This window comes from Nothobranchius furzeri, chromosome 1 (genome assembly GCF_043380555.1).
Source record: "Nothobranchius furzeri strain GRZ-AD chromosome 1, NfurGRZ-RIMD1, whole genome shotgun sequence".
Taxonomy (NCBI): domain Eukaryota; kingdom Metazoa; phylum Chordata; class Actinopteri; order Cyprinodontiformes; family Nothobranchiidae; genus Nothobranchius; species Nothobranchius furzeri.
The window spans coordinates 56,792,915-56,819,054 of record NC_091741.1 but is presented as its reverse complement, the minus strand read 5'-3'; the positions used below and the strand labels follow the sequence as shown (position 1 = coordinate 56,819,054).

Here is a 26,140-nt window from a genome sequence, read left to right as displayed (position 1 = left end):
GTGGGACAGCCATGCTGGCTATCCTGCTTAGCTAACAAGGCAAAAATAAGGAACACTTTGCCTGTAGAACAAAAATGGGAGATTAAACAAGAAGCAGTTAATATTATCAGAGGGAAACATTGGCATGTGTTCAATATAGTGACATGGAGGCGGTGGTGGTCGGACTTAGGGTGGTGGTACCTTGACCGGGTCCAGGAATGAGGTGACCAGTTGTTTAAACTTTTAGGATTATTGGATGTTGAGTTTTTGAGATGAACATTTCTGTTCAACAAGTGAACAACAAGGGGTTGGACACTCTTTTGCTGGAGTTGCTCTGGGTGAAAGGCGGAGGGCTGGGGTTGGCTTTTTGTTAGCCCCAAGACTCTCTGCCTGTGTGTTGGGGTTTACCTTGGGGGACAAGAGGGTAGCTTCCCTATGCCTTCAGGTCAGGGAATGGGTCCTGACTGTCGTTTGTGCTTATGCGCCAAATATCAGTTCAGATTACCCATCCTTTTTGGAGTCCCTAGGACGAGTGCTAGATAGTGCTCCATCAGGGGACACCATTGTCCTGCTGGGAGACTTCAATGCTCACGTGGGCAATGGCAGCATGACCTGGAGGGGTGTGATTGGGAGGAACGGCCTTATTGGACTTCTGTGCAAGCCACAGTTTGGCCATAACGAACAACATGTTCGAACATAAGGATGCCCATCGGTACACTTGGTATCAGGGCAGCCTAGGTCGCAGGTCAATGATAGACTTTGTAGTCATATCATCTGACCTACGGCCGTATGTTTTGGACACCCGAGCGAAGAGAGGAGCGGAGCTGTCAATTGATCACCACCTGGTGGTGAGTTGGATCAGATGGCAGGGGAAGATGCCGCGTAGATAGGGCTGGGCGATATGGCAAAAATAGAATATCACGATTTTTCCAATATTTTATCACGATTTCGATTTTATCACGATTTTTTATCCATGAATAGCATAACTTCAATTGCGTATTAAAGAAGAGAACCATTGAATAAATAAACATTTATTCATATTAGGGATAATCAGCACAGTGCTAACACACTTATATTTTAAACTCACACCAGAGATGATAAAAGCCCTGAGAGAAACAATTACAAAAATCAGTTTTTCTCATTTTTCAAGTAACTTAACATAAATTAAAATCGTAAACATATTTGAAGTGCAAACATGTCAATTGCAAACGTATTGTGCAAACATTAACTTGTTCAAAATACTATGTAGCTCCCAGTTGCTCATGTAGTGGATAGTTGAGCTCAAATACGGCTCTTATGTGCGGCTGGACCAGAGATCGCTTGTGGTAGCAAAAAACTGCACATTCTGAATATTTTCTGCAACAAGTCTCTAAATAAAGTAAAAATTTTCCAGTGCAGATTGGAGACAACCCATAGAAGCACTGATTTGATCTCATTTCAGAGAAAAATAGAACAGGTTAGATGCACCTAATAAATAAAATGACTAACAAACTCAGGAATCTTTCTTTGCTTCACTGTTCTGGTGCTGAAAATATCACTAATGCGGATCAAAGGAGATACACGGATGAATGCACCTCTTATTATTTGGAAACTACATTTACTGCAGCTGACAGAGGCAGAGATTGTTTCTATTGCTACACAGAATTTACAGAATCATTTTAAATGTTAATAGGGGAAGACTGCAGGAGGGAGCGGTAAAATACAGGGGGTCCCCACCAAAAACAAGAAACTACGAGTCTGATGAAACCTGCTGGTTTTCCATCAGGCAGTCACGGGGCAGCTCCAGCGACCCAGTGACCGAGCTCAGTCCGGCTCGGCAGAGGGTGAACAAGCCGAGGCGACGTTGTGCTCTGCTTAAGAAGAAGTGTTATTTTCCTGCTTCAGAAGAAGCGTCCAACGTGTTTTTACTCTTTCTCCGAGACATGTCACGTCGCTAAGTTGTTAGCGCCGCGCGCTAAGGAAACCCTGCGTTCCTCTTCGGAACGAAAACCTCTTTGTCGCTCAGCCGCGGCCGAAGCCATGTTTGTTCACACACAGGTGAAAACAAGCGGGGCACTAATATATTACTATGACTCACTCTGATTGGTTAAGGGTCAAACAAAGGCGTGTCATTCGCCTGAGGTAAGTTCCCTTTTCATTCAGAGGCAGAAATTCAACAGCAGAGATGTGAATCGTGATAAAAAGTGTCTCTCAAAAATGACAGACCGTCAGATGTGTAGATCGTAAAACGGTCTAAAATCGTCATATCGCCCAGCCCTACGCGTAGACCTGGCAGACCCAAACGCATAGTGAGGGTCTATTGGGAACGCTTGACAGAAGAACCTGTCAAGACAGTCTTCAACTCCTACCTCCGGCAGAGCTTTGACCGCGTCCCGAGAGCAGTGGGGGACATCGACTCCGAGTGGGCCTTGTTCCACTCTGGGGGTGGATGAGATTCGTCCTGGGTTTCTCAAGGCTATGGATGTGGTAGAGCTGTCGTGGTTGACACGTCTCTGCAACATTGCATGGTCATCGGGGACAGTTCCTGTGGAGTGGCAGACCGGGGTGGTGGTCCCCATCTTTAAAAAGGGTGACCGGAGGGTGTGTTCCAACTATAGGGGGATCACACTCCTCAGCCTCCCTAGAAAGGTCTATTCCAAGGTACTGGAGAGGAGCGTCCGATCGATAGTTGAATCTCAGATTGAGGAGGAGCAATGTGGTTTTCATCCTGGCCGTGGAACTGTGGACTAGCTCTACATCCTTGCAAGGGTGATGGAGGGGGCATGGGAGTTTGCCCAACCAATCCACATGTGTTTTGTGGATTTGGAGAAGGTTTATGACCGTGTCCCCAGGGACACCCTGTGGGGGACGCTCCAGGAGTATGGGGTGGACGGCCTTTTGTTAAGGGCCATTCAGTCTCTTTACCAGAGGAGCGTGAGTTTGGACCGCATAGCTGGTAGTAAGTCTGACCTGTTCCCGGTGAGGGCTGCACTCCACCAGGGCTGCCCTTTCTCACCGGTTCTGTTCATAGCCTTTATGGACAGAATGTCTAGGCGCAGCCGTGGTGTGGAGTGTGTCGAGTTTGGTGGCAGAAGAATCTCGTCTCTGCTTTTTGCGAATGATGTGGTCCTCCTAGCTTCATCCAGCTCTGACCTTCAGTTCTTGCTGGGAAGGTCCACGGCCGAGTGTGAAGTGGCTGGGATGAGGATCGGCACCTCCAAATCTGAGACCATGGTTCTCAACCAGGAAAGGGTGGCTTGCCAACTCCGGGTCGGGAGAGAGGTCCTACCTCAAGCGGAGGAGTTTAAGTATCTCGGGGTCTTGTTCACGAGTGAGGGTAGGAGGGATCGGGAGGTGGATTGGTTTGGCGTCTGCAGTGATGCGGACGCTGAGCCAATCTGTCGTGGGGAAGAGGGAGCTGAGCCAGAAAGCCAGGCTCTCGATTTACCAGTCGATCTACATCCCAATCCTCACCTACTGTATGGTCATGAGCTTTGGGTAATGACCGAAAGAACGAGATCGCGAATACAAGCGGCCGAAATGAGTTTCCTCCGTAGGGTGGCCGGGCTCAGCCTTAGAGATAGGGTGAGGAGCTCGGACATTCGGGAGGGACTCGGAGTAGAACCACTGCTCCTCCAGATCGAAAGGAATCTGTTGAGGTGGTCTGGGCATCTGGTGAGGATGCCTCCTGGACGCCTCCCCGGGGAGGTGTTTCGGGCATGTCCTGCCGGCAGGAGGCCCCCGGGTCGACCCAGGACACGCTGGAGAGGTTACATCTCCAATCTGGTCCGGGAACGCCTTGGGGTCCTGCCGGAGGAACTGGTGGAGAAGGCTGGGGAGAGGACGGTCTGGAGCTCCCTAGTTGGGATGCATCCCCCGCCACCCAGATAAGTGGAGGAAGACGACAAGGGAACAATTCTGGTGAGTGATGTTATTTAATAAAAGTTGCATCCTTCATTTACATTTCAACCAATATCTCTAGTTTGCTGGGTTTTGCTATTTTATGTAGCTAGTTTTCCCGTTGCTTATTTTTCCATTTTGGCCTTGTTATTGTGGTAATGATGGGATAACCCACACATTTTATTAGCTTGGATAGTTCCACTTAAAAGTATATTTTGTTAAAACATATAAACATACCAAATGTATTTGATAAATGCTAGGACTACCTTACCTACTAACATCATCACCATGGCCAACCACATCCAGATCCCCCTGCCTCCTCTGGCTACTGCAGCAGCAGCTGCTCGAGAACTGGCCTGGCTGTGGGGCAGAGACGGAGACGGTCCTGGATCTGTGGATGGCGGCGTGGATAAAGGACTAGGACTGAAAGAAATAAGAAAAATGTTACTTCACTATCAACAGAAAATATGACAGGAAGCATGTCATGACAAAGCCTCAGGGCAAAGTTACCATAAATGAGTGGTAACGGTGGTTAGTCACCGCAGAACAGTATAGCAATACTCATTTGTGGTAACTTATCAAATGTCCGCAAGCAATAAATCAGATGTGGTTTAGCTGAAATCTCAAAGCGGTTTTAGTGACCAGTCTCACAACAAAGATGGAAAACCATGAACATAACATGAGGTGTCAGCAGCAGTTGAGCAGGTGGCATGAAGGTGGATTAGATTGGTTAGGCTAAGACGTGAACACAACCACTTCCACTTGACTTACAGCATTACAAACAGCTCATCCTGACTCCTGAGTTATGTGGAAGCAGGAGAGGAAAGGACAGTTCAGAATGCAGCATTATCTGCTGAAGAACATCACAATGCTGCACCTCAAGTGCATCCAGGTTAGGCAGCTGAACATGTTAGTAAACGACAGAATAAAGTTGGTAAAGATGATTTTCAATGATGTCCATGCAGGAAGCGCAGAATCATGAGTCACGCTGATCTCAAGCCAGTGAAAGGCTGAAGGAAAATATTACACGTCTGCAGTGAAAACATGATCTGAAACCACTGAGCACCGAGTAAAACGTCAAACAGAGATCTGACATAATGAAGGAGGTTCATCATCTAGGAGGTTCCACAGGTTCACTCAAACCTTAAAACTAAGGAACAAACATTTTAACATTTTTTATCTCTGATTCTGATCATAAACCAGACAGTTGGCCAAGTTTACATCAGTGATGTAAATAAAATACAGAAAATGTCCAGGTTACATGTATGGAACCCCAGAGCAGCTAAATGATCCGACTCCTTCACCATGCAGTCAGCCTGACCGTTCTGCTGGAAGACAGCGGTGCTGCAGCAGCTAGAATCGGACTTTTGTTGGACTAACGTCTTCAGCGGCAGAATGAGAGAGGTGAGTTTGCTGCCCAGCTCACTGAGACTGGACCTCCTTCTCTCTGCCTGTGCATCCTCCTTCTGCTCGTCCTCCGACTGGCCGTCTGAGTTGGTGCCGGTTGGCCTGTGGGCATGCATGGTCACTTGTTCACAAACACTGATCACTTGTTTGTTCACAGACAGACGGACACACACACCTTCCTAACCCCAGTGTTTTGTGAGCACACACAAATGCATCGGTGAACACAAAAATCATGCATGAGCAGTCAAATAAATATAACAGGCAGAGGTGGAAAATCAGCCATATGTTACAAATACCAGATGCCAAGAAGCTACTTCATGTTTATTTTCTAAACATTTAAAATAATTTCACCAATTAGGACCCGCACAAGTGCAGTATACCAGTCAACTGTGGTACACTTGCGCAGGTCCTAACGGGTTAAAAGCAACGAGACATTAAAACAAATGGGAACAGAACTTAATACACTTCCCCATGCAAGCATGGATGGATCAAATGCATAAAAGACAGCTGCTAAGCGGTTTGGTGACATTTCTGCTTTTTCCTTATTTAGGTTTTATTGAACTTGATGTGTTTTTTTATCCTAAAGAGCTCAGTAAGTTTGTTCTGATGCACAACAAAATAATCAACTCAGTTTAGCAGAAACATGTTAACTTGCTCCTCTGGAATGATATGTAATGTAATGCTAAATCAAAATCCCATTCAAACAAACCCCATTTTGTGGCATTAGAGCATCATTTATTAAGTGATGCATTAAAAAACAGCTATGTTAGAAAAACAGAATAAAATGTAATTGTATAAAACAAAATCTAAATATTTCATTCACGTGTCTGTTTTACTGCCACATCCCTAATTTTATTGTTTATACCATCTTTAACAGGAACTAAATGTGATAGAATGTCACAGTTTCAATTAGAGTTGGAGCTGTTAAATTCCTAACTGTGACTAAAAGTTACCGCTGATTTAATTTCCTGTTTCTGGTGTGAGATTCTCACTGTTGCCATCTTTTTTGCATATGAACTTTCTGTAAAAAGGACCTGTGTGAGGCAGCCAGTGTGGTATCCATGTCTTTAGCATGGCTTACCCCTTCATGGTGACAGAGGGCTCTTCAGTGTCAACCCAGGCCGCAGAGCTAACAAACCGTTTTAGTGGGGGACGCATCATGCTCTTCCCCGCCACACTCCTGAAAACCACCGTTATCACATGGGGCATAACAAAAACAACAACCCTCACATAATAATAATAATAATAATAATAATAATAATAATAATACACAAAGCTTTGAGTGGCATGAAATAAAAACAACAGCCCACATTATGCAATCTCATTTCAAACACTTTTAAGCTTTACATGATGGCACTGACAGCAGCGCTTTTGAGCACCTACCAGGGGGATCGCCTGGTCAGCCTCTCTGCTTCAGCTTCTGAGACATCCTGTGTTTTGGTCTGTGTTGGAAAAAAACAAACTATAAATCAAGCTATTATTACTTATTTGTGGCCTGTTAAACTATAATTTGTCAGACTGCATCACATTAAAGAAAGATGTGTGAAAGCTAAGACGTACTGGCATAATTTCACCTACTTCCAGGGTAAAAGGAAATAGGCCAAATTCTACTGATGACTTGGATAAAGGCCACCAGCCCAAACAGATTGGTTAGTCAAGGTTTACAAGTGCTGTTTAAGTTCTGAGCCTTTTTAAATGTCAGAAGACTGTTTTTTGATTAAAAAAACCAAACAGGAACTTTATGAATTGTTAGTAAAAGGGGAGGGGAAGAGCTGTTAAATGATACAACATGAGAAATTTGATAAATGGTGATTCTCACCATATCAAACTGCATGTTGCCGCCACCTGCACGGGGAAATGCTGCTATGCTGACTCGCCTGGTTGATTGCTATGAGGGCATACATGGGGTGGAGGGAAAAGAAGCCCTTCAGTAACACGTTCATATGCATCATTCAATGAAGTCAATGAAAATTTAAGCAAAAGGGTGCTTCCTATACCCTGTACAACTGACCTTGTATGGCATTCTTGAATTTTTGCCATCTGTCAAATTTAAAGAAAAAATAACAACAAAGGTTAAACAGCAGCCTACAAGGATATGTGTGGTAAATGTGTTTGATTACAGAATTCCAAACCTTTTTCCGATCCAAAGGACCTCTCGCTCTGCATGAGCGCCTCTCTGAGCTCCAGCAGCTCAGAATGCTCCTTAGTGTAGGTCCTCCTCAGGTTCTCCACATGCTGGATCATCACCTCCACTGCTTTACCAATGCGATTCTCCTGTTGCCAAATATAAAACATCATTACTGGTTAAGTCTTCTTTACCTCATGAGTTTATTCTGGGAGAATAATCTCTCAGCACCGACCACTGTATCAGATATGCCTGTTCAACAACATGTAGACAAGTAGCTAATCAGCCAATCACATGGCAGCAACTCAATGCATGTGTGCATCAAGACATAATATACTTGCTGAGTGGACCCATGGTTACTTCCAGCAGGACAATGAACCATGTCACAAAATAGATAACTTTAAACTGGTTTCCAGCACATGATGAGGTCATTGGAGTCACCAGATCTCAGTCTAGCCCAGAACCTTTGGTGGGACAGGATATTCACTTCACTTTGAAGACAGGTTTATTGTAAGACAGACCTAGGCCAATATGTAGAGATGTTTCTTTCTTACACACACACACACACACACACACACACACACACACACACACACACACACACACACACACACACACACACACACACACACACACACACACACACACACACACACACACACACACACACACACACACACACACACACACACACACACAAATCATAGTTGTATTTACATTAATTTCATTGTGTAATTTCCCATTAAGACCATAACAGATCACCCCCCCCCCCATATTTTACAAACGTACTAGCACTTATTTTTTTTAAAGACTAACAAAGTGAAGGAGAAGAAAATATCTTTTCTATAGCACCTCTCAAGATAAAAATCACGAGGCGCTTCACAAAAACAAATGGTATATGGCCTGTATTTGATATAGCGCCTTCTAGAGTCCTGGAACCCCCAAGGCGCTTTACAACACAATCAGTCATTCACCCATTCACACACACATTCACACACTGGTGGGGATGAGCTACAATGTAGCCACAGCTGCCCTGGGGCACACTGACAGAGGCGAGGCTGCCGAGCACTGGCGCCACCGGTCCCTCCGACCACCACCAGCAGGCAAGGTGGGTTGTGTCTTGCCCAAGGACACAACGACAGACTGAGCAGGGCTTGAACCTGCAACCTTCCGATTGCGGGGCGAGCACTTAATTCCTGTGCCACAGTCGCCCCGAAAAATGTAAAAATATAAAAAAGCATTTAGAAAATGTTTAAAAATATATTTAAAATGAGCAAAAATAGACAATTGTGATTAAAAAATGTTAAGAAAGAGAGAGAGTGAATAGGAAAGAGGGAAATCAGTGGATCCTGAGGAAGGTGGAATAGGTGGGGAGAGCAGAATAAAGAGAGAGGTGAAGAAGGTCATACAAAAGTACCTAATAAAGTTGCCAATGAGTGTACACAATATTGATGCAGACTGCCATGTTAGCATTCAGCTGACCTGGTGAATAGCTCCCAACATTTCCGAGCGACTGGACACCCTGGTCATGGACTGGATAAGAATATTCAGGTTCTTCTGGAGCCTCTGGATGATCTCCATGGACTGGCTATCATCATCACACAGAGGAATCAAAGCCTGGGAGGAAAAGTGAAAAATTAAATACACTCTACAATAATAATAAAAAAAAAAACAGAGGGAAGCTTTTAGTCACTTATTGAAAAACCAATAAGGCTCATCTGACATTTCTGGCGTCACTGGAAGGACCACAGAGCAGCCCATTCACAATATGCTTCCATGCAAAGCCCTCCGGTCAGTGCTGCAAAACATTTTGCATATCATATCCTCCAAATTAATACCATGCCTCTGTTTGCAAACCAAAACCTCATAAGGGCAGACGACATTAATCATCAAGTCCAGGGACAACCCTCATTTGACTAGATTTTCTAAAACTCAGACTTAACCATTTATTTCCTCCAGCAAATCTTTTCGTGCTTTAAGCATCGGCTGCTTTTGAAAATCTTTTCCAGTCATCTTTGCAACTAAATGTTTTCACATCTTGCCTGTTTTGTCATTCATCTATGAAATATCCAGGCTCCTTAACCTAAAGAATTAACCAATATAGTGTTGACACAACAGGCATCTTGGAGATCTTTAATGTTACTGTATAACAGGTAACTGCTGCAAAGTATGGATGTTCCGACTGATTGGTCACCAAACACTGATTGCGTTGAAAGTCTTTTCCATTGAAAATATAAAAACGTGATGGTCTAAAATAATAAAGGCCATTTAAGGGGATGTTATCGTTCCTTCGTCCCAGCTCATGTTGTCTGTAGCACTCAACTACGTTGTTTGTTACTATAACTAAATTATGGCCGATCAATGTGATCGATATCGGTGATCAGTAGCAAAAAACCTCAACGGAGCATCCCTGCTGCAAAGGCATTTAGATGCATTTAGCTGCAAATGCAAAAATGACCAAAGAACTCAGATGAAAGGCACAAAACAGGATTTCAGCACCGACATAATTCTGGAAGAAACATGACCACAAAACTGAAGCATCTCTCATGAGTTAAAAAGTCTCAACTACTTTCGCATGATCCCCATCAACTGTGGTAGATGAATTTTATTTGCTGACTTTCATTAGATTGCGTTGGCATTTAAATAACCATACTGACATTGGCATTGGTTTTAGTAAACATTTGAAGGAGTCCTCTCATTGGTTCAATAATTCTACTTAATGCCTGTCAGATAGCATTTAGGCAGAAAACAAACAAGGTCCAACTAAAAGCAAGTTATTGTTTTTGAGAAACAACACTTGTACATAAGTGAGCTTAAGGCCTTGTTCTGCTAAATTAATTCATAAATTTGTAGTATTAGCATCAAATTTTCTCTGAAACGGGATCTTTATTATATAAATAAAACCGAAAAGCCGTCATCGCTCATGTGAACAAACTTTAATCTCTGGAGAACTAAATCTCAGGATTACCTTACAAAAACAAAAGAAGTCTTGCTACAGGTGCAGTCATAAAAACTATTTACAGAAGTATTACAAATTATCTAGTGATGTCTAAATGTCTTTACCAGATAAAAACTCAGATCCCCCAGCAGCACAGAAAACAAAAACAAATGCTCTATTCACAGAACGCTGGTGATTTGCGTACAAACCTGCAGCAGGCCCTGGCAGCTGGACACTTCCCTGCGTACGTTTTCCTCAGCCAGGTCACGTGACCTCTCCTCCAGGCGGAGCCTCTTCTCCAGAGTGAACATATCACATTTAAACCCAAGAGCCAGACGCTGGAACTCCGTCTGAATGAGAACAAGTCCAACATCACTGCTAGACAGACCATTGCGAGATCTGCCCCTCTGACCACCATCAACACAGGCTAGGAAGGAGAAGTGCCTTGCCAAAAGACACAACAGCAGAAATAGGAACGAGATGGAATCAAACAGGCAACCCTCAGATTACTGGACAAGCTGCTCAACCTCTTGAGATATTTAGTGACATCATGGGGCAGCAGTAGCTCAGGTGGTAGAGCGGGTTGCCTCATGATCGGAGGGTCATGGGTTCGATTCCAGCTCCCACCAGGGGTATCCTGCTGTTGTGTCCTTGGGCAAAACACTTCACCCAACTTGCCTGTGTTAGTGGTGGTCAGAGGGGCCGACGGCGCCAAATGGCAGCCTCGCCTCTGTTAGACCTCCGCAGGGCGGCTGTGGCTACAAGTAGCTTATCATCACTAGCAGTGTGTGAATGTGAGTGTGTGAAAGCATCTTTAGGTGTCGAGAAAAGCGCTATATACTGTAGGTTCAATGCATTATTATCATTCCAATAAAAACCCTGATTTTAGAAGAACCTCAGTATATTAAGCTAGATAAGTTCCATTCACATTTAAAATCTGCTTTAAAGTAACACTAAACAGTTAACACTTCAGGTTATTCATTTTAAAGTGGGTTTCAGTGATTGTGTAGGCAGAAACTTGACCAACTTCACTTTGTCAATTTAGTTTGCGAGTCAGAAAGTGAAGGAATTGTGAGACAACTTATAGAGGAGTTGGCGACACAAGAAGTATAAATTATTTGTGAGTAAATTCCAAAAAAAAAAAATACATAAATAAAGCACAACTTGTTTTTAGTTCTGCATGTCTCACATGACCAGGGCATTTATTAGACTACTTGATATTGGTTTACGGTCAGTTAAAATACATACCTCTATCTCCTTGTCACTGGGTGACAAACTGCAGAAAAAGTAATTAAGAGTTGGTAAGAATCATTCTCATACATAAACACGAATGAGGATAAATTTCACCATCCCACCTGATCCTGTCTTCTCTGAAGACATCTTCATTGTCAGAAATCACAGAAGTCTCCGCTAGAGAAAGTCAAAGATGAAGAAACGTATTTTTAATAAACTGAACAAAAGAACAGATTTGTGTTTGATGTATTAGACGTACATTCCCTCCTGGAAGCCACGCTGATCTCGCTGGTTTCATCCTGAGCTCTGGGCTCCATGTTGCGCATCAGGTCCTGCAAAGAACACACAAACATGACGGTTTCTTCCTCAACCGGTTCCTTCTCCTGATGCCTCCTCTGTTCTGCTCCATACATTCTCCTTAGCATCCATATCACCATTTACATCTGCCCCACTATTAACATAACGAAGAAGAGTTTAGAATCGAAGATGAACAGAGCCCAGACGGAGAGCCAAAACGAATCGCTTCTGTGTCTCTGTCTTATATACGTGGTCACGCACTCACTGAGCTGCTAAAACCACATTTCTCTTCAGCATGCTGTCATGTTTAGATTTCAACACACCAACACACAGTCTCATTGCAAATTAAACAAATAAAAAGTAATAACGATGGAGAAATCTTCATACAACATGATGTTGGTGTCTTCAGCTGTTTTAAGAAAAGTGCTTCCTGTTACTACTTTGGTCTTAAAAGAAAATATCACAAAAATAAATAAAATGTTCAATAAATTCAACTTCAGCACTAATCTCAAAGATTCATTTCAAAATATGATAAACTTAGAGGAGGGATGCCGCTCTTACCTGTGTTTTTGTGTTTTTGCTAAGAGAGGGGTCGGTCTTGTCCGCGCTAAGCTCCGGACAGATGGGATCAGAGGTTGTGTTGCTCATTCCGCTCCCTGATTGGCTGTTGGGCATGATGGATGATCCTGACTGAGCAACGCTCCTCTCTGAAAAGACGTTTGGCCCACTGCTGGTGAACTGGTTTGTCCCTTGAAATAAGATTTAAGAGAGCAGGCGGTTAAAACTGCTCATCGAAGGAAGGAGTAAACAATCATGAGAAGCTGAATGTTTCAGAGGTTTCCTCCAACCTGTCAGGCTGACTGAAACTGTTGGAGGATCAGCTGTAATGTCCGGTACGCTCTCTTCTTCCTCCACCAGCACAGGCAACAGGCTGGTGCTGCAGGTACGAACGCTACAGCTTAGCACGGCAGCTTCAATCTGTAAACAGCAGAAATTCACCACTCACCTGTCCTCAGCAGCTGGCTTATCTGCAGTCTGGTCCCGCATTTGGATCTAAAACAAACAAAGGAGGAAGTTTGGAGCTTTAAAATATATCTTTAACGCAGCATGCAAAACATGCATACCTGTCCCATGGCAGGGAAATTTAATCTGAGCCGAGCGTGGGAGAGATAGATCTCTCATGATGCGAGTCGAGTGTGTGGAGACCTCTGCAGCTCTACAAGTGTGTTTGTGTAACTAACTGGTATCAGGTGAAACTGTTAACATGGATAACATAATAGAGTAGGTGGACAGGCTGAAAATACTGTTTAACATACATGCACCACGGAGAGCTGAGAAATCAAGAGTAACGCAATGGATTCTTGTGTAACGGTCGTACATAACATCCGCCATGAGCTCAGAACCCGAGATGCACTTATTCTCTGAATACAAACTAAAAGAGTCCTGTGACAAATTACCTACAGATGATTTTTACCAACATTAAATTTTACATCACATATTTCAGTAACATAATGGGTCAAATTTGGTATTTTCTCTAAGCATGACACCAACAAAATCCTAATGTGTCAAATACAAAAATAACAACATAAATTCACTTAAATTATTGGTAATGATAGAACACATTTGATTTACAGAAATAATGTAAGATATAAAAACATAAAAGTAGAAAACATTGCTAAAGGATAAATTTAGTTAGATTTTATCAGTCCTTTAAATGACATAATAAATCCCTTATTTAGCTTTTCCTTGAGCAGTTCCTCCCAAATTTTTATAATTTTGAGTAAAGGCATTTAATTTTTTTATGTTTTTACAGCTGGTCTACGTCCAGTCTGCAGACCCACCACCCTAAACACACCTGGAGCAGAACAAAGACCAAAAATTACCAGATAAGACTGAGCAGGTCAAAAAGAGGAAGGGGAAGTGGTGGAGAGTGTGTGCTGAAGAGAACAGAGGAAATTGTATTCCCTTGTGCATTAAAGCACTTCCTCCCTGCCACTAACCTTATGTGGGCTCATCTCTGCTGCGCTTGAATCCGCTTCAACGTCTTTCTCGTTTCCTCTGCTGTAATTCTCACAGGGCGGCTGGATGCTGGCCACAGTTGAAAAGTCAAAGTTAAACTTTTAGACACAATCCATTTTAGAAAACTTGATTTTTAGGTAAACAGTAAAAATTGTGTGCGATCTGGCAGTGGTTAAGGGTTCAGTGATGGAAAGCCTTCATAGAGTTGAAGGTTGACTGTGACTATAAAGTTTGGTCGCAGAGACTGATTAGCCCCTGGGCGCCTCCCACAGGGGGAAGAACACCCATTTGACTAACAAATATGGCCTGTCACAGGGAAATGCTCAACCTCAATGAAACTGGCATGACTTTAGACATCATCATGTTTAGCAGGACTCGTATATCCTGCTATTAACATGAGCTGAAATGTAAAGGAGAATGCACAATTTCAAACACCTCGTTCTCACCTAGACCAGTCAGGAACAACAAAATATTTAATTTTATCTTTAGGCAACTGACACCATTACAAAACAGACACATGACGAACCAAATGGGCAGCATTCTGTCTTGCAGAGAGAAGGTTGCAGGTTCAAATTTTGGTCACAGCCTTTCTGCATGGCATTTGCATGTGCTCCCAATGCATGCATGGGTTTTCTTAAGAGTGCTCCAGTTTCCTCTCATAAACCAAACAAACGTCTCATAGGAAACCTGTAAGTGACTCTGGATAAAAGCCTCTACTCAAAGAACACCACCATCAGAATCACTAACCTATGTCTACAACAAATTACGTTTGTTCCATGGAACCATTGTTCATTCCGCCTGACAGCCTATGCTCTTTTTTTAGGTAACACTTCTCTTGGCAGCTCTTGGCTAATATGCTTTGTTTCAACACAGTTTGCATTCACTACAATGCATGGTCTAAGGAGCTTTGAAAGAAAGGCGTCTGGACTTCTTTGAGTTGCTTGAAGACGTTTCACCTCTCATACGAGAGGCTTCTTCAGTTCTAAGGTCAAATGGTGGAGAGTCCCAGATTCAAACCCAGTGGGAGTTTCCCCCCGAAGAGGGAACAAAAGACCCCCTGATGATCTACGTAAACACATGAGCCAAGGTGTGAGGGTGGGTGTGGGTCCTATTCAGCCAGAGTTTCGGGTGAGCTCATTCTGAAGCCTGGCCCCACCCTATCATGTGAATTCCTGAGGTCAGATGGTCCAGGATATGCGTGGGCGTTGAGGCATCTGGGAAGGGATCTCAAAACTGGATTATAGATGGCAGACAGTTGGTGTCATAAACCACCGCCTCTGTTCAAAGATGGTTGCTCACAGTGGACATAAATGGCGTCCTTTACTCCTCTTTCAAACCATCTGTCCTCTCTGTCCAAAATGTGAACGTTGGCATCCTCGAAAGAGTGACCTTTGTCCTTTAGATGCAAATGAACTGCTGAGTCCTGTCCCGTGGAGGTGGCTCTTCTATGTTGTGCCATGCGCTTGTGAAGTGGCTGTTTGGTTTCTCCGATGTAGAGGCCTGGGCATTCCTCGCTGCACTGTACAGCATACACCACATTGTTCAGTTTGTGTTTAGGAGTTTTGTCTTTCGGGTGAACCAGTTTCACTCCACCATTTGACCTTAGAACTGAAGAAGCCTCTCGGGTGAGAGGTGAAACGTCTTCAAGCAACTCAAAGAAGTCCAGATGCTTTTCTTTCAAAGCTCCTTAGACTACAATGACCTGGATGACTGAGAACCTTCACAGACACTACAATGCATGCATTCATTTGGGCTGCATGGTGGTGCAGTTGTTAGCACTGTTGCCTCGCAGCAAGAAGGTTGCAGGTTCGAAACCCAGCTGCAGTCTTTCTGCATCGAGTTGCATGTTCTCTCCATGCATGCATGGGATTCCTCCGGGTACTCTGGTTTCCCCCACAGATCACAACATGCCCTATAGGTTAACAACTGTACGCCGCTTTAGATAAAAGCATCTGCCAAATAAATTAAACTATAAATGACGCAGCATTGCTTACATCCTATTTAGGGTTGATGATTAAATATGAATACAATGCTGTTAATATATTATTTAATCTCATACAGTAAGGTACGGTAATATGATGATTGATTGTTCAGGGTAGGGCAGGGGTCTACAGTCCTTATGGCCAAGATACATTTTACCATAATTTGTATAGGGCAGCAAAACAAGTGTGATGCTTAAAATAAGGAGTTTTTTTCTGATGTGATTACTGTTTATTTCTAAATATTGGGCAAAAACAAAAACTTTTCTACCAAAACACAAAATTTTCAGAACCATACAGAGAAAACAGTTCTACCTACATTTGTTCTTTTAGAAACAAGTAAAGCCATAAACTATTACATTTATTATTCAAACAAAAACAGCAATAAAATCATTAAGGTTGCAGGCCTCTCATTAAAAAAAACAGGCTGTGCTTTCAGGCTCCATATAATAAAAAAAAAGTTTTCCTCTGTTATAAAAACACCTTTCTGTATGGTACTATGTATTTTGACATCCTACAGTCTGTGTCCTCATGCTGATTTTACTACAGTACTTAGAAAGAGACGGTCACCTAGTATGTAGTCTACATGTGTCTGCAGGTATTTGAAGACTACAGTTGGTTTACATTGGTGCAGTTATTAATTTTTTTTTTAGTTTATCTCGTGACTATTTTCCCTGGGCCATGTCTGCTGGAACCGGAAACCCACATTGTCAGAGGAAACGAGATAGCGCTAAACACCAGTTGCTGTTCTCTAGGTCCAAATGTCTTGTTGTCTATGACTTCAAATGGTGTGTTTCTTTGTGGGACTCCGGTGGTTTGTCCTAAAGATGAAGTGGTAGCAGCCAGCTGTTTCTACTTCGATATTATTGAGCCACGAGCCTCTCACACCAGTGGTGTTCTGTTTCTAAATACGTGCGTAATGAGTGGAGGATCCAGGCAAATGCAGAAGTGCAGCAGTTCAGTGAGACTGAATGGCCTAATAGGTGCTTTCAGTTCAAGTTGTGCTATTGGTGGAGGTTTTTAAACAAGTGCAACAAAACCACTCCATTGTTGTTGTTTTTTATCTCTACAATAGATTAATAGCTATACGATGTTAGACAGTTGTTAAGAAGCATGGAAAATTGTTTTAACCCTTACCCAACGTTTAAATTTTCTAACGTTAATGTCATTTGAGCACAAAAAATGCTTTAATGTGCAGTAAGGGTTAAGCTTGCTTGCTCTGTAGATTTGCCACTGCAGCTTTAGTTATCTGTCCAACTTGATGGAATCTGCTTCTTAATGTCCAGATCTGTGTGCATGATTTCTGAAATTGAGGAAACAGAATATTCTGACTTCTGCTGGGCTGTGTATTCTATGGTTGACTAAGAAAATTTAGAGATCCTAGGACTAGGTTTAGAGAGCTCTAGCATGTGTGGAATATCAGACACCACTGCCATAATAACAAGCACCTAATTTTATTCTCAGCCACTTCAGCCAGCGTTATCTTGGGTTAGGGTTTTAGAGGAATTGGCTACAAAATATTTTGCAAACTTGTAACGATGAATAAAATCTGCTCAGAAAGATTTTTGGCCAAATTGTGTCTTTTTAGTACATTTGGAAACGGTAACGTTGCTTTATTTGTTGACTTGCAAAACAGTAAAAAGATATATAGTTAAAATTTTTTGTAGTTCACGATAAAATTTTGATTTCACTGTATAAAGAACCGTTTAACCCTCCATTCCTACATGTAAACTTTAAAGGCCTCTAGTGGTAAAACCCACAAAATACAGTTGATATCCATTAAATTCACCTCTGGGTTTGAGTCTTCTCTGGCTTAGGCGAGTTGCCACTGGAAGAAACCATACTAGCTGCTGCAGGAGGGTCAGCAGGTGTTCTGGTTTGGTCGTGTCCAGGCGCTGGCGTCAGAGTTGTTTCAGGACTGACGCAAAACTCCGCTGTCTCACTAACCTCCCCACCTGCTAATACAGAAAAACAATCCCAGTTATGAATAAAACTCCCAGTGCAAGCCTGATGGTCTGAGCGTCAAAAGTCATAATTCAATCACACATTTTGACAACAGCGTGACATAACAGCTCAGTTAAAACTCCTACACACTACATACATGGAGTTTGATCTTTATTTAGCAGGACTTAGTCTTCTCTGCTCTAAACTGGCAGAATAAGTGAGTCAGCAAATGACTCACTATTTGGTTAGTCGAGCTGCAGTTCAGCTGACATTAGAGGTATGAGAAAAATAATAGCGAGAGAGGAGGGAAAAAAGTCTTACTGTTGTTTTCTGAGCAGGACCTATCAGGGAGGGCATCCGCCTCTGGGTGTTTTATGCTGACAGCTTGTGAGTGGGCGCTCGCTGGTACTGCCGCCTCTTCCTGGAAGCACACATGCCAAAGCAGAATGATAAATATTCGAAATAAATAAATAAAAACACTTAGCTGTGAGAAAAGATGAAACACGCAACACATTAAATGCACCAAACAGCTGGTACGCCAGTGGGCAGAAACTACATTTTGATGAAAAAATTTAGCTAAATAACTTGAAAGTCTTTATTAACTACTGTTTTCATAAATCTTTGCACATAAAATTATCTGATCAAATTAATTGGATGCATAACATCCAAGTTTAGAAAGTCAGATATTTTCGCTTCACCTCAGAGTGATCTCAAACTTTCATCACTGCCGTTTTATAAAAGGAAACGGACCGCTCCAGTACAAATATGGAGCCTGAAAGCACAGCCTGTGAATAATGATACACGAAGAGCTATTTGCCAGGCAAATGACCAAAGGAGAAACAGAAATGCTGAATACTTTCATTTTTTTCTACCAATAAAAACACATGAAAAGAACATTGATCACTCCGAACAGATTATCACTAATCAGTGGTTTCTGCATCCATTTCTCTTCTTAACAGGTGATATGGTGTTTTTCCAGCGGTGAAGGACAAGACAAACGTTTTCATGCAGTGAAAATATTAACAGAAGTTTGTCTGATATCCAATATTAAATTTGAAAGTGCATCTTCAATGAAGCAAACGATGCAGCTGCAGCCCCATTTTTTAAACTGGGGGTGCAGACGTCATATCTAGCTTCTCTGCTTTTCAACTGAAATATAAAACCTCTAATCAGTTTGTCGGTTCTTATATTTATTCACATACAGACTACAAATAGTCTAAATTTTTAACATTCCCACCCCTTGCACAAATATGAGTTGGTTCACTCTAACACAGCAGTCAGGCAGCATTTAGCTATTAAGATGAAACAAAATCAACGAGGGATTGCTTAAAGTAGGGGGTGTTCAGGGGTCCTATTTGCAGCTCGAGGAGAAGCTTTTTGGTGTTCGTGGCCCCCATTTTAATTTCAGTTTTGGCTCATAAACACAGGTGGATGACGCAGCTGGTATTATTGTGAAGTCATAAACTCCCAATAAATAGAAGAGCGGTTTCCTTAAAGGGCTCGTTTACTGAGAAATCGTGTAATATTTGGTGTTTCTGTAATATGATCCGTCACTTTAAGTAGCACATGCACACCGAACACGAAAACCTTCACCCCCCCCCCCCCCCCCCGCCTACATTAGCCACAGAAAGGAAATAGGACAATGATTAGGTTTGAAAAACCCAGTCCTCTTCTACGTCACAGGGAAAATTTGCATTTGTGGCCCCGCCCACTTTGGCTTGAGACTGTGGGAAGGCTCTGTTGATTTAGTGGTTTGGAGAGAGCACAGCATTCAATTCAGTTCAAAAATACTTTATTAATCCCAGAGAGAAATGGATTAATATGTCAGCGATTAGCTAGCTAACTGTTAGCATTAGATAAAGAAGCAAACAAAACCAGCAGAAAAGTTGCTGTTAGCCAATCATAGGTGAGATGTTTGCATATTATGAATAATGATGAGTAGAACTCCTAATGTTTCTGCCCTCCTCTCCTCCAGCTAACTTCTACTTCATGAAACAGGAGCACCAGAGCTTTCTACCTACAGAAAACGACACAAAGGATTCATACCACTGCAGATTTATTGTAGAAACCAATGCAACCTGCAGCCAGACAACAGGAGTAGTACTGGTCCCATCTGGCTTTAACTGTAACGTTTCTAAATTTAGTTCTTCTCTATGACTGAGACCAGCAAGAAAAATGTATCTACAGATGCAGGATCGAGCTCGAATTAGAGCACCATGGAAACCAACAGAACCAAGAGTTATACAGATTTATACAGTCTGTTCAGGGGGTATCAACTGTTGGGGACTGGATCTGTAGGTTTCAAACTGTGCTCTTCCGCATTTTGTAACATAATAAGCCACCCACAATGACACTGCATCAGACTTCTCATCAGTAAACATATAAGGGAATTTACACCACCTGCTGTTTCCTTTTCTGTCTGCCAGGCTGCTCAGCCACAAGAGCGGGTAAAGAAGAACTGGTTGTCTGAAGCTTAGTATCGAGAAACTCTCCTTGACTAAGGTTTGATGAGCAACGGGCTCATTGAACTCATCAACAGGAAGCGTTTAGCTATAATCTAACTGTCTAACTGAGCAAGTGTGGGAAAAAAAGTGAGTGAAGTGTGAAAACAAACCAGACCTGTTGAATTGCTCATAACCTGCTAGCTTAAATATTTCCTATTCTGCTCAAAGTCACAAGTGAACCAAGTTATTTCAGACTGACTAAATGCAGCCGACATTACCAACACGTCTCATTAATCAGACTTATGAGTAAAACATTTAAGGTTAATTTACCTGCAAAGCCTGAGAGTTGAGTTCTGGGTCTGATTCTGCAAAGGCAGCATTGTCTGGAACAGTAAAAACATGTAAATGAGGTAGAAACCAGCATCACTGTAAGGCTGACAGAGAAACGGTCAATTTTCACAAAAGATGCACCTTCACCATAAATAGTAAAACTGCTCATTATGTAAGGCTTGCAGCGAGGAAGGACTGAGGGTTCAAATACCCCGCATGGATTGAGTGGCAACAACATCCACGTTCACACAGCCGTGCTTCTCTCTGCCTGCTGGCCAACCATGCAGGCAGAGGAATGGGATTACTGAGCTACCTTCATGGCCTCAGTCCACTTCTTCAGCTGCCTTAGAAGGAACTTCAGGAAGACAAGAATTTTCATATTGTTTTGACATACTCTCTCCCTCTCTCTCACACCCACCCACACATACAAAATGTTAAGAATCTTAGAGCCACAGCAACCATAGAAGGCTAGGGTCTGCACCCAGGGGCCGCAGAGTGTATCCGTATAGTGAACAAGTGAGCTTTGAAGGCATCCCTGAACCTCATGACACCCATGGATCAGACGTAATCCACCATCACGCATGCACATTGTGATTTTTGTCTTGAGGCGTTACATAAAACATCCTTTACTTTCTTCTTTCTAAACGCCTCTAGCTTTGATCAAGTATAAATTAGCCTTTGTACTGTATTTTTCTGCAAAGGTTACTAATAATTAGCTTCTGAATGGTCTGTTTTTCATGTGAAGCCAGGACAAAAGTGAATTGGTGCCATCTTAAAACAGCTACAAGCTTCAAAATTTCTGACAAATTTAAGCAAAAGTTAGAAACATTTAAAGCAAATTATTTAAATGTCTCAATCTGATGTCTAGCTGATGTGAAAGGACCAGAACAACTAATGGTAAGAAAATCCTTTTTGGTTTTTAAAGTTTCCTTGCTTTGATTGATATAAATGTTTTCCTCTAAAACGAAGACCCTCTAAGTTTTGACAGTGAAGATTAAGGAGCTCGGTGCTCATCGGTGACAAGCTCCAGCAGCTATCATCCAAGAGGAAGGGGACACCCTGGACAGGTCGTCCATCTGTCCCACTCACACACACCTTGGGACATTTTAGGATGTGGGATGAAACCTACATTACTGCTGCTCGGATTTGAACCCACAACTTTCTCAATGTGAGGCAACAGTAACTGCACCTCCATGAAGCCTCATCCAAGCTTAAGTGAATCTGAAGACATTCGTTATTTTATTCACATCCAAGGAAAATTTAGGAATTTGAAGGAAAAAGAAAATTTATATTTAGATCAATTTCAATGCGTTTAAATCCAGGACTATTTTTATAGTTAATCCCACTTAGTTTCCTCCAAATGAAGTTCAGTTCCCACTGGAAAAATTCTCATTTATTGGAGTTCAGAGAATGCTGACGCTGAGTAAAGACCAGCCGTATTATCCGGTACTTCAAAGTTTCCACATTTCCATAAAAAACGATATAATTTAATTATCAAACATTTTGGGGTCTTTTGGAGTGAATCGCTGATCCATCCACTCACCTTGATCCTCTTTCACAGAGTTCTGCACAAGCTGAATCTCCACAGAGACAGTGGAAAGAGGAGTAGACATGTCTCTCACTTCTCCTGCTGTGTCCACCACCGTCCACTTCTTCCCATCCTCCTCTTCTCCTTTAGCTGTTACATTATGGCTCTTTTCCTCTGACTTACAGTCTCTCTGCCCCTCCTGGGCCCAGCAGTTTCTCTCTACTTCATTCTTTAAGAAGTCCTGAAGAGCGATCTCCTCTTCCCAGTCCAGGTCAACCCCAGGCTGAAGAAAATCATTAAAAAAAGTTAAGAGTTGCACATATCACAGCTGCAAAGGCAATGGAAGTTAACATATTTCATACAGGGGAATTTATCTTTAATGTTTCTCTACGTTTTTTCTTCTTTTAATTTAATTTAATTGTTTAGGACATTTAAATCTGGTGCTAAACTGATGGAAAGCCATTTCTTAAATTTAAGTAAAAACTGGGTTCATGCAGGAAACCAAAACTACTCAAAAACGGCTAAAATCGTTTTTTGTTTTTGTCAGTTTAAAGATCAATGCCTTTATAAGTCAGCTGGATGAGAAAGTAGCTTCAGATGGCAGGATATGGAGTCTTATTTCCTGATATTTGGACATCTCACTTCTGATTGGATAACAATGTGAATCAACCACCAACTGTTTGATTTGCAACGTGGATGTTTTATCTCCACAAATAACACAAGCCTGGAGGAGTTCTACTGCGTGGTGGAGTTGCTAATGCTAACAGCTTCAACTAGCCGAGATGCTCTGTTGATTGTTGGACACTAAACCAGCAACAGCCTTCCCCGTCACAAGTCAAGATGGGTAGTCCATGAATGGCAAATGACCTGTACTTGATTTTCTACAGTCCTGGAACCCCCCAAGGCACTTTACAACACAATCAGTCATTCACCCATTCACACCCTGGTGGTGATGAGCTACACTGTAGCCACAGCTGCCCTGGGGGGCACTGACAGAGGAGAGTCTGCCGTACACAGGCGCCACCGGTCCCTCTGACTACCACCAGCAGGCAATGTGGGTTAAATGTCTTGCCCAAGGTCACAAAGACAGCGACAGACTCAAAGCTGCAACCTTCTGATAACGGGATGAGCACTTAACCCCTGTGCCACCGTCGCTGTAAGATAAAAGCTAAAGGTTGAATATGGAACAATATGATTAAAAGCAATATTTTTTTATAATTATTCCTCCACAGGGCATTTGGAGGTGTGCAGAATGAAGGCACAACATTTTCTTTAACAATTTTTTTTAAATCAGCAATTTTTTTTTTTGACGGGCACGACACTGGGTTTATGTTTACATCTATCATCCACTAGAGGGCACCATTGAAGGTTACCAAACAGTTCGCTCAGCACAGCGAGGCTGGCCCTGTGGAAAATGGAGGACTCGGCAAGTCAAGCAGTTGCTTCTGAGCCCATAAGATATAGTTATCCTTCTCCAAAGAGAAGTGACCACAAAAAATCTGAATCCAGAGTGAGTTTAGGTGAAGCCTACAACAGATGGACCCAAATAAAACATTTCAATTATCGGCAACGAACCTGGTATCCCGACGACTGGAAACCTTGTTCTATTGTTTCAACTGCAACCTCCACACACTAGATGTCGATTTGGTGTTCGTGTTCCATATTCAACCTTTGAGTGAGTGTGATGCAGATCTAATACTAGAGAGTTTCACCATCTATTTTCTCTCAGAAGCTAATGCAGGAGATGGGTGTAGGAGACTATTTTCATGTTCAGCCTGCATGAAAAAACTCAGAGACCAACTTTAATCAGAAATGGTAAAACATGTTTTTTCAGTGAAGCTGAACTTTAAATAAAAACACTCCCAGGTTCCTTTGACTTTTGGGAAAAATCACAAGAAGCCAATTCCTACAGGTGGGAAAGCCACATGTGGCCCCAGAGCCACAGATTTCAGACCCCCGGTTTAGCATGTTTCATCGATGCCTAATCACGCGTGTGTGTTAGAGGTACAACATACAAAAAAAAAAAAAAAAAAAAAAAAACAACAACAAAAAAAAAAACAACAACATCCTTGAAACTGAAAGATCTCGTCACTCTGGGTTAATACTGGAAACATGATTTTAGATTAAGACCTGGATTACAGATGATGGATCTGTTCTGTGTAAGTCCATTACTCCAACCACAGAACTCTTTGTTACAACAACGCTGAGATGTTCAAGTGTGCCTGAATGCATTCTGAGTTTTTAAAGTGTGTAGGTGTGTGGCCTCGTCAGAGCCTGTGTGCACAAGTGTGGGAGCACATGTCCACTTCTGCCGCCAACTCACAGATCAGGCTGCAAACAAAACAAGTTGCATCATTTCTCTCCAGGCAAGCCAACCCATATCCCAGATAGTGTTAAAACATAAAATAGAATTGTTAGCAACGACATCCACTGAACACCTCAACAGCATAGGTTTGTCTGTTTTGGTGGTTATTACTCACTACAGTAAGACTTTAGTGCAGTTTATTACACATCAACACCCCCCCCATACACACCTCCTCTTCTGGTGCAGACATCTGGCATGAGGTCTCTCTGCTGTCCTGAGACGTCTTTAGCTGCTCAAGCTCCTCACACAGCTGTCTTTTCTGGTTCTCCTGCTCCTGCACCCTGCAAAACCAAATCATCTTAACAGCTCAAGGATCAAAGAAACAGTTCTACAAGGAAGAACGTTTATCACAGCACTCTTCATAATCAGTTGAGATTAAAAATAAAACTCCGAGATGGTGAATGACAGCACAGCAGACACACTGTACCCAGTCCGCAGGCCCATGCAGTGTCCCATTCTGTTGCCCAGGGTGACCAGCGCCAGTTCTCCGACTGGCCTTGGACCGCTCTCTTCTAGTCACTTTTCTTTTCTTTACTCCCAAGACCGCACAGGACCTGAAATCCCTCCTTGCCTAAAACTCAAATCTCAGTGCCATTTTAAAGTCCCGTTCCATTTAAACCTGACCACTTCTCTCTCTCTGGTCTGATATCACTCTCATCTATCCTTTTATATAACTGAAGGGGATGGCTGTCTCCATGAACACACATCCAAACAGACACACAGACGTGCAGCATAAGGCTAACACACACACACATGCACACACACACACACGCACACACTCTTTTGGAGTAAAATCCAAAAATGGCCCAGATCCAAACTTGGTGAGGCAGGTCTTTTGGGGTTAATGAGGTCAGGATAACTGACAGGTCTTCCTCCCAGTCAGAACAACTGACCGACCAACTGAGACAAAGAACATAGAAACCATGAGTTCAGAGAAAAGCCCTCCTTGGTTAGGAACACAGACACTTGTTAAAATACTAGTTTTTGACCTTCTACTAATCATTCATTGTACTGATATTTTATCTGAAAATTTAGGACATTGTAGAAGGTAAAAATCTGTCAAACACACAGAAATACATTCTTCATCTCAAGCCAGATGCTTGCATGAGGCCCAGAGGCTTTAATTCATCAGAGGCTTTTTCCACGTGAAGACAATACAGAGTTATTATTGGAAGTTTAGTGTTATGGAAATTTTATATTTCATTATTTTAATTCTATAAACAAATGTATTACCTTATGCCTGAAAACACACACACACACACACACACACACACACACACACACACACACACACACACACACACACACACACACACACACACACACACACACACACACTGGTGCTCTGCCACAGATTGTAATTTGGTGTACTTGTCTGCTTATTGTCTCTCTCCTTTTCTCTTTGACTGCAGGAAATGGGTTTATTGATAAATATATTGATAAAATCCCTAACATTTAGCATAAAGCTTACTTTACAGTTGTTCTGATTCTGGTTCAGAGAACTAACATTCCAGTATGGATTTAACCTGTCCATATAAATTTTGACAGAATCTGAAATACTTCTTTCTGATTAACCTAAAATTATGATTCTAGAAGTAAAACCGTTCAGGTGAAAGCTTGGTTTTTGCTAGTGTGAATTCTTTTGAGTTTACAAAACTGGAGAGAAGTTGGAC

General features: G+C 42.3%; 1 protein-coding gene across 12 annotated transcripts in view; it reads right to left on the bottom strand.

The window, feature by feature from the left end:
• lrmp (lymphoid-restricted membrane protein) overlaps nt 1–26,140 on the bottom strand; it is a 49,055-nt gene that overhangs the window by 1,473 nt on the left and 21,442 nt on the right. For 3 of the 12 annotated variants that reach the window (XM_070554414.1, XM_015956254.3, XM_054739576.2), the window contains exons 17-37: nt 24,637–24,748; nt 22,118–22,385; nt 20,575–20,627; nt 18,122–18,221; nt 17,646–17,814; nt 13,859–13,946; nt 12,865–12,911; nt 12,707–12,795; nt 12,420–12,607; nt 11,821–11,893; nt 11,684–11,738; nt 11,577–11,604; nt 10,538–10,678; nt 8,873–9,007; nt 7,398–7,539; nt 7,277–7,305; nt 7,085–7,153; nt 6,649–6,707; nt 6,347–6,445; nt 5,239–5,367; nt 4,130–4,281 (exon numbers count right to left, since the gene is read on the bottom strand). In XM_070554414.1, the coding sequence (XP_070410515.1) occupies nt 4,130–4,281; nt 5,239–5,367; nt 6,347–6,445; nt 6,649–6,707; nt 7,085–7,153; nt 7,277–7,305; nt 7,398–7,539; nt 8,873–9,007; nt 10,538–10,678; nt 11,577–11,604; nt 11,684–11,738; nt 11,821–11,893; nt 12,420–12,607; nt 12,707–12,795; nt 12,865–12,911; nt 13,859–13,946; nt 17,646–17,814; nt 18,122–18,221; nt 20,575–20,627; nt 22,118–22,385; nt 24,637–24,748 (2,225 nt within the window). Of the gene's footprint in view, nt 1–4,129; nt 4,282–4,629; nt 4,657–5,238; nt 5,368–6,346; nt 6,446–6,648; nt 6,708–7,084; nt 7,154–7,276; nt 7,306–7,397; nt 7,540–8,872; nt 9,008–10,537; nt 10,679–11,576; nt 11,605–11,683; nt 11,739–11,820; nt 11,894–12,419; nt 12,608–12,706; nt 12,796–12,864; nt 12,912–13,858; nt 13,947–17,645; nt 17,815–18,121; nt 18,222–20,574; nt 20,628–22,117; nt 22,388–24,636; nt 24,749–26,140 lie in introns of all 12 variants that reach the window. The other 9 variants (XM_015956290.3, XM_015956264.3, XM_070554417.1 and 6 more) reach the window with 9 other exon arrangements.